This window comes from Tupaia chinensis, unplaced genomic scaffold (genome assembly GCF_000334495.1).
Source record: "Tupaia chinensis unplaced genomic scaffold, TupChi_1.0 Scaffold000706_1, whole genome shotgun sequence".
In the NCBI taxonomy this organism is placed as follows: Eukaryota; Metazoa; Chordata; class Mammalia; order Scandentia; family Tupaiidae; genus Tupaia; species Tupaia belangeri.
In genome coordinates, this window is record NW_006160229.1 from 2,050,868 (window position 1) to 2,059,936 (window position 9,069).

The window sequence follows — 9,069 nt, forward strand, 5'->3', positions numbered from 1 at the left end:
AGACCCAGAATTACTTGTACAGCTTGTACAACTTTGCTCCTACTTCAAATCAGCCCCCAGGTTTTATCCCTGCTCCCATTCTCACACTACTGTTTCACATCAGAGACCTATCATTTCATGCCTTGGATCCTTAAGGCCTTTGGCAGATGAGATATCTTTAAGTAAAGTACAGTCCATATCATAGCCTCACTGTGAAACCCTTTAGTGGGTTTTTATTACCTACATATTCTTCATTACTCAACAAAGGCATCAAATGACCTTTTCTTTTCTTTTTTTAAGTTTGCTATAGGGCATGTGCACTCCATGGAGAGAGAAAGAGAGAGAGAAAGAAAGCATCCCCTGGGGGTAGCCATTCCACAATGCATTCTCCTCGCAGGATTTTGGGCACTCATACACATGCACTTGGTGCATTTTTTGAGCTGCTGGGTCTGAGATGCAAACCGTGTAGTCAGCCATGTGGGATCTAGCTGCTGCCTTAACCACCACTCGACTGATGGCCCTTAAGTGACTTTTTCAGCTTGCATTCCCAGGGCACCACTATGTACTTACCTGTCTTTTAAGTCCCACTTTAAATAACATGACAAATAAATTTCCCATTGTTCTTTCCTGTATGGATTTATTATTACAGTAACTGGCCATCAACCATTTATTAATGTTGTTTGGTTGATTGTGTTCTTTCATGTATGATTCTACATACTAGAAGTATTTTCTGTTCCCCAAGGAGATTTTCTATTCCCAAGGAAATTTTCTGTTCCCCAAGCAAAGATTAATCAATAATTCTTTGTGATCCTCTGTATGTCCAACATGTAATTGGTGTAATTGGTGTCTACAAATATTATTTCATTGATTATTGAGCCTCTGTTTTCTGCCCAGTGAGTGCATTCTATTAGTAGGAGAACAAAGAAGAACTCCCAATAGATGTCTCTTTAATTAGTGAATAAAACATGCTCATAAAATTATGTGGCAAAATATGGATAACTACAAAATATTATGGTATTAGTGTACAGTGAAAAAATAGCAGAGTAAAGGAATAATGAAGTTTATTTGGCCCTTGTAACTCAAAATTTGGTCAGTAGAACTGCAGCTCCATTGTCACCACGCAGCTTGTTAGAAATGCAAAATCTCAGGCTCCACCCTGACCTACTGAACTCAGAATCCACAATTTGACAAGCCCTCCAGGTGATTCCTTTGCACATAAAACTTTGAGTATTATTAAATTAGACAACCAGATCAGTTACTGAGATTCTACTGTTTCTAATGCTTCCATTGCCATGGTTCTCAAATAGTACCCAAGATTCCAAGAACAAAAATTAACAGTCTGAGGAAGGACATTAAGGAGAAAAATAGAGAGGCAAAGTATTTATGGGACAAAGAAATGGGTTATTATCTGTTGAAGATAACTTTATAGTATTGTCAACTGACTGGTGAGAAATGTACACATGTTGAAATACTCATTTTGCAAGCTAAGTAACATGACAGAATGTATAAAAGAAATTGAAATAATAAAAAATGTGTGTGTATGTGTGTGTGTGTGTATAATTTAAAAAAAAAATTACCACTGGATTTTTATTTTTCTTAAATGCTGGGTACAGGGGCCAGTAGATGGCATAGCAGTTATGCCACTAAACTCCCATATGGCCAACCGTGGCTTGAGTCCTGGACTCAGTGGCTTGAAACTCAGTGGCTTGAAACTCATGCCAGGCACGTGTGTGTGTGTGTGTGTGCATGTGTGCATGCCCAAGATCCCAGGAGGAGAATAGAGAAAGGATTGTGGCATGGCCATCCCGCTTGCAGGGGAATTTTTCATTTTTCCTCTTACTATCTCTGTCTCCATCTTCATCTCTCACTCTCTCTCCCCAGCAAGTGCATGCTTCCTAAGGCAAAAACCTCTAAAAAATATATATTAGGTACCTACTACATCTGTCTTTCCTAGTACCTAATAACTTAGTCCTGTCTACACATGAGAACCACCTAGGAAGCTTTTCTTCTCTCTCTCTCTCTCTCTCTTTTTACTTTGCTATAAGGTATGTGCATACTATATGTGGGGCTAGCATTTGGTGTGGTGGTTAAGGCACTGGACTCCCACATGGCTGACTGTGGTTCAAGTCCCAGACCTGGTGGTTTGAAAATCACATCAGGTACATGTGCCCAAAATCCCAACAAGAGAATAGAAGAGAAGGGATTGGGATGTGACCATTCCTCCTGAGGGGTGATTTCTCATTTTCCTCTTTCTGTCTCTCTCTCCAATGAACATATATGTCCTATGACAATACATTCTTTTCAGAAAAATATTTCTATGTAACCAAGCCTTGCCTGAGGTACTCTGATTTAAATTGGACCCTGAATGGACCCTGGGCAAGGACAATTTTTCAAAGTCATCCAGGTGATTCTAATAAGGCTAGAGTTGGACATCACTAAGCTAGTACTAAATGGTACTTACTTAAGAAATATGTGTTAATATTGTATGGTATTAATGAGCACCACGTCTTTTAGATCCTCAGTCATATTTGAGGAGCCTTGATCTATGAATAGGACTCAGGCAAAGATAGTAGAGAAAGGTTTCTTCTGGTTTGTTTACCCCAAAGTCATTTTGTCCTTTCCCTATGTTGTTAGGGAGTTTCAGATTAACTGATGATTTGTCTTTGTGTCAGAGTTTGACAGATTGATCTGCATTCCCAAAATTTACCTTGAAATTTTTTTTATAAAGAGACAGACTGTCCAACCCCCTTTATTGTATACCATTTAGAACTAACTGCTATCTCTGTGGGCAGCTTCAGTTTCAAAGAAGTGATTGAAAGTCACTGGTATATTATTATTAGTGGCAGTTGCTTCTTTAGAATGAACAGCTCAAGGAACCAGGTTGATGACTTGTCTAATCTGAGTCCTTCCCCTTTGTGGTTAAAAACTCAGGATCGTAAATAAAATTATATAGTAGATTCAAACCTAGCATTGTTTTTCTTTTTCAGAGCATGGACAGAACACCAGGAATATGGATTAATCATTGATGGCTCCACATTGTCACTCATACTAAATTCTAGTCAAGATTCTAGTTCAAACAATTACAAAAACATTTTCCTACAGATTTGTATGAAGTGCACTGCAGTGCTCTGCTGCCGGATGGCACCATTACAGAAAGCCCAGGTAATATACATACTGGTTAGTGATCCATTCTGGGTACTCCTATACACAAATGTGCAAATGTTTAATTTACTTTCGTTTCTTCTTCAGCAAGCCGTATTTACCACCTAATTTCTTCCATTTCTTCCTTTGGGATCGAACTCAAGAGCCTTTCCCCATTATTTTTCTAGAATTTTGACAGAGAGCACCTGTGCTCACCCAAGAGAGGAAGAGGAGAAGAAAAGCACTGGATGGTGGTGGATGGTCATTCCATGTCCCTTTTCCATCATTTCTCCCTTCTTTTTGGATGTTGGGCAGGAGCGCACATGTATCTTTCAAACTGCTGGGTCTAAGAACGAAACCACATAGTCAGACAATGTGGCATCCAGCTGCCTTAAGCACCATGCCACCAAGTGGCCACATTCCCCTATTCTGAATTAAATTTATGTTGTTCCCCATTGTCCCCCACATGCTGGCTGCCCCAGTCTTTCATCTTCCAGCTTTCTTTAATGAGTGGTTGGTGCATGCTGTCTTTATTCTGCTCCACCTGGCTCCTCTAGGACATTAGTCTCATGTGGACTTTTCTCCTCTTCTTACTCTGTTGGCTTGCCTGGCCCAATCCTTTGGTACTATCTTCTTTTCTTCATTTCTTTACTGCAGTTCGCACTATCATTTATGACCTCCTTAAAGTTCTCCTCCTTTGGTTTCTGTGATAGTTCACGATCCTGACATTTTTTCCTTTGGCAACCTGGTGTCTTTTTATGCTATTTTATCCTCTGTCTTTTCCTTCACTATTAGTTTTCTCTAGAGTGCAGTCTTCCCCCTGCTTTTGACTTGATGGACTATCTCTGTGGATAAGGACATCCATTACTCTCTCATTGGTATGTCTCTGACCCTTTTTCTTAACATTAGGTGTCCTATTTCTCACAGTTTGCTTGACAGCTTTATATGAGTTCCCCACTATCATATTAAATTCTAGTGTCTAGGGACCAGCAGGTGTTAAGGGGTTAAGGTGTTGGATTTCTCACATGGCCGACCGTGGTTCGGGTCCTGGACCTGGCAGCTTGCTTTCTAACTCTCCCTCTCTTACTCTTTCTGTTTTTCTTTGGCAAAACTCATGTGAATAATAATAATAATAAATAAATAATTCTTTACAAAAAATTCTAGAATTTTAAGACTTAGATTTCCTAAGTCTTAAAACCACCTTTGATCCTCCTTCTCATCATTTCCTCTCAATTATCTTCTGTCATAGCTCTCAATTGGTGTCATCTTACTTATTTTTAAGTTCATTCATTTATTATTTCAATGAGCAAGAGAGACAAAAAGAGCCAGAGAGACACCACCTCCAACAGGTTCTTGATGTCATGATTCATCCTCAGCACCTGTCTATCTCTGATCACGGGCACATGTGTGCCTGGTGTACTTACGAAGGTCTCCAATTGCAAAGCCAGAATTTTCCCATGTGGATCAGCTTCACAGAATGTTTTATTTTACTGCTGATCCACTGTCTGACCCCTGGTGTCCTGTTTTGAAGCCTTTTACTGCTAGCCTAGTCCAGACTCTTCTGGTGACTTTCCACACAAACTATTTGATTTAGTTTCTTCATTTGTCTCCTGCTTTTATCTTTTCCCCTTCAATCTTTCTCCCCACTGAATCTTGCTAAAACTCTATTCCTCTCATGATCTGTTTTTTTCTAAGACACTTTCAGTCTTTTAAGGTGAAAGATAACTGAATGTGGCACCTGTGGCTTCCTGCTTTGTCCCTTAATGTGTGTATATACTTTGTACTTCATGTGCACTATCACTGCCTTATCTAACAGAAATCCTCCACCCTTTTGGGTATTTCTTATGTGTGTACTTTTCATGTCATGCTCACAGAATCTTCCAAAACTTCATGTCATTTCCTCATCTGCAATTCTTTTTGAATTCTCTTGGCCTGACAACAATTTTACTCACAGTGAAACCCAACTCAAGCGCCACCTCCCACATGCTGTCTCTTCCAGCTCCCCCAGCCCTAATTGATCATACTTCACCTCCTCCTTTGTACTCAGTGGACCTGAGGAAACTTAAGTGTCTCCATTACATACCTTTTCCGCTTTCATATACACTATAGTTTATTTTTTTCATGTGTGTCAGTCTTACTTCTTTATTTTGTGCTCCAGATGCACACACACCATCTCCCATCTGCTTAGGGGAATTGCCTGTCTGCCCCACTGCAACCAGAGGTGGTTCTTTCTTTTCTTCAACTTTCAGAGCTTCATATAGCTGCATCAGGGAAATCAGATCCCATCAGAACAGTATCTGTATAAATCTGTCCCGTCACTCACAGGCTTATCTCTAAAAGCAATCTCTCTCTGACTTCTTTTTTTTTTTTTTTTTTTTTTTTTTTTTTACTTTCCGTAATGCCCAAACTGCTCACCTGAGTTTTGGAATACTTCACTGCTTGGGCAGGTATGTGAGCTCCTGGCCACATGCTGTTTCTTCTACCTGGAATATGGTACCTTTATGGTTCAGTCCTCAGACTGTTCTAAATATTTCTCTCACCATAGTAACTTCTAGGATCTTACCTGTTCACCTGAAATGCCCATATATAGGTGATGTTCAGATCACTCTCTCCAAACCAAATCTTGGGGTCAACTTTACTTTTTCGCCTATTAACCAAATATGTCTCCTTGAATGTTTCATTATCATCCCAATTTTGTCCTCTCTAGAGCTCAGCCATCATTTTCCTTGGCTTCTTTAATTTCTTTTTTAAAATTTATTATTATCATAATCTTTATATTACATTGAATCACATATAACTTTACAGTGTATTACATTTCTTTTACCAGAAGGAATACCATGCACATCAGTCAATACAAAAACATTAAAATCCCCATCATCATCATCAAATAGCTTTTCATTATTTTTTATTGTTGTTGTTATTATTCCAATTATTGTTTTAAGCATTCAATCACTATTTATCATTTTGCTTGTAAAAAGACTTTACCCAACATGAAATATTTCTCAGACCAGTCCAGTTGAGAATGTATACATATCATCATGAACAGGTAATAAACCATATCCCACAAATGTCATGCCTCTCTATTTGTTCTCTTGCTATCCTTCTCCCTTCTTTTCTCCCGCCCCATTCCATACTGTCTTATCATCACTAACTATTTTCACTGCTTTTATGTCCTTCAATATTTCGCTCTCTACCATAGAGTGCGGTTTGTTGGTATATATTAAGTGGATACATACAGTATCTTTCTTTCATATCCTGGCTTGCTTCACTCAGCAATAGATCATCCATATACGACCACTTTCTATCAAATGCCAGGGTCTTGTTTGTTTGTTTGTTTGTTTTGTTTTCTTTTTCTTTTTTTTTTTTTATATCTATTCTCCTGTCTTTTGGGTAGATACCCAAAGTGGGATTGCTGAGTCATATGGTAGTTCTATTTGTAGATCTTTGAGGAACCTCCATATTGTTCTCCACAGTGGCTGAACCAGTTTACATTCCCACCAACAATGTAGGAGAGTTCCCTTTTCACCACATTCCTGCCAATACATACCACGTTTTATATTTTGAATCTTTGCCTTTCTGACAGGGGTTAGGTGGTATCTTATTGTGGTTTTTATCTGCATCTCCCTTACGATGAGGGATGTTGAGCATTTCCTCATATGCTTTTTGGCTGTTCATATAACTTCCTTAGAGAGATTTTTGTTCAGCTCATTTTCCCATCTTTTAATTAGGTTAATAATTTTTTTTCATGTAAGGCACTTGAGTTGCCTGTGTATTCTGGTTATCAGTCCCTTGTCTGATGTATATTTTACAAAAATATTCTCCCATTCTGAGGGTTGTCAATTCACACTTGGTACTGTGTCCTTTGCTGTACAGAAACTTCTTAGTCTGTTATAGTCCCACTTGTCTATTTTAGGGAATATCGCCTGTGCTTTGACAGTCTTATTTAAGAAGTCCTTGCCTATGCCAATGTCTCCTAGAGTTTCTCCCAACATTTTCTACTAGTAGTTTTATAGTTTGAGGTCTTAGGTTCAGATCTTTGATCCATTTTGAGTTGACTTTTGTTAATGGTGAAAGATGGGGGTTCAGTTTTATCTTTCTGCGGGTAGATACCCAGTTTTTCCAGGACCATTTACTAAAGAGGTTTTCCTTTTCCCAATGAATTAACTGATAACCTTTGTTAAAAATCAGTTGGCTGTAAGTTTTGGGGGTTATTTCTGTGGTCTCTATTCTATTCCCTTGGTCCACATGTCTCTTTTTGTGCCAGTATGCTGTTTTGATGATCACAGCTTTATAGTGTATCTTGGGATCAGGGAGTAATATACCTCCCACTCCACTCTTCTTGTGCAGGATTGCTATGGCAATACAAGGTCTTCTATAATTCCAGACAAATTCTATGTCTTTTCTAGATCTGTGAAGAATATTTCTGGTATTTTGACTGGAATTGCATTAAACATGTAGATTAACTTGGGTAGAATTGCCATATTGATTATGTTAATTCTTCCAATACAGGAACATGGAATGTCCTTCTACATTTTTATGTCACTTTCAATATCTTTTTTAAGATTTTCATAGTTTTTTTTTCTTTATAAAGGTCTTTGACTTCCTTAGTTAGGTTTATCCCTAGATATCTTATACATCTTGTAGTTACGGTGAAAGGGATTCCTTTCTTCAGCTCTACTTCGTTCAACTTGTTGTTCATATATAGAAATGCTATCAATTTTTGAATGTTGATTTCGTATCCTGCCACTTTACTGTATTCACTTATTACTTCGAGACGTTTTTCATCTGCAAATAAAGATATTTTTAACTCTTTGCCTATTCTAATGCCTTTTATATTGTGCTCTTTCCTGATTGCATTAGCTAAGACTTTCAGCACTATATTAAAAAGCAGTGGAGAAAGTGGGCAGCCTTTGCCTAGTACCAGTTTTTAGTGAAAAAGCTTTTAGCTTTTCCCCATTCAGTATAATGTTAGCTGTAGGCTTTTCATAGATGGCCTTTATTGTGTTGAGCAATGACCTTTCTATACCAATCTTACTGAGGTTCTTAATCATGAAAGGATGTTGTATTTTATCAAATGCGCTCTCTGCATCAATTGAAACGATCATATGTTTTTATCTTTTTTTCTGTTAATATGGTGTATTACATTTATGGTCCTGCATATGTTGAGCCACCCTTGTATCCCTGGGATAAAGCCTACCTGGTCATGATGAATAATCTTTGTTATATGTAGTTGGATACAATTTGCAAGTATCTTGTTGAGAATTTTTACATCCATCTTTATCAACGATATTGGTCTGTAGTTTTTCTTTTTTGCCATGCCCTTATCTGTTTTGGGAATGAGGATGATGGAGACTTCATGAAATGAATTTAGAAGGTTTCCTTCCTTTTGAATTTTTAGAAATACTTTGAGTAGAAAAAGGATTAACTCTTCCTTAAAAGTTTTGTAAAATTTAGAAGTGAAGCCATCTGGACCTGGGCTTTTCTTTGTTGGGAGGTTATTTATTACTGATTCAATCTCCTGGCTTGCTATGGGTCTATTCAGGTTTTCTATGTCCTCTTGATTCAGTCTTGGTAGATTATACATGTCCAGGAATTTGTCCATCTCCTCCATGTTCTCTTGTTTGTTGGCATATAGTCGCTCATAGTATCGTCTAATGATATTTTGTATTTCTATTATGTCTGTTGTAATGTTGCCTGTTTCATCATGTATTTGATTGATCTGGTTTCTTTCTTTCTTCTTGATCAGTCTAGCCAGTGGTGTGTCAACTCGTTAATCTTTTTAAAGAACCGGCTTTTGCTTTCATTTACTTTCTGTATGGTTTATTTTCTATTTCATTTGTATCTGCTCAAACCTTTATTACTTATTTTTGCCTGACATTTTGTTGTTGTTGTTGTTGTTGTTGTTGTTGTTGTTTTTCCAATTCCCTGAGGCATGATGTTAGGTTATCT

General features: G+C 37.9%; 1 protein-coding gene across 1 annotated transcript in view; it reads left to right on the forward strand.

Annotated features, from left to right (window-relative positions):
• The window catches only part of LOC102501475 (phospholipid-transporting ATPase IG-like), a 348,220-nt gene that overhangs the window by 148,589 nt on the left and 190,562 nt on the right, over positions 1 to 9,069 (forward strand). The window contains 1 exon segment of the mRNA XM_027776689.1: positions 2,967 to 3,141. Within this exon segment, the coding sequence (XP_027632490.1) occupies positions 2,967 to 3,141 (175 nt within the window).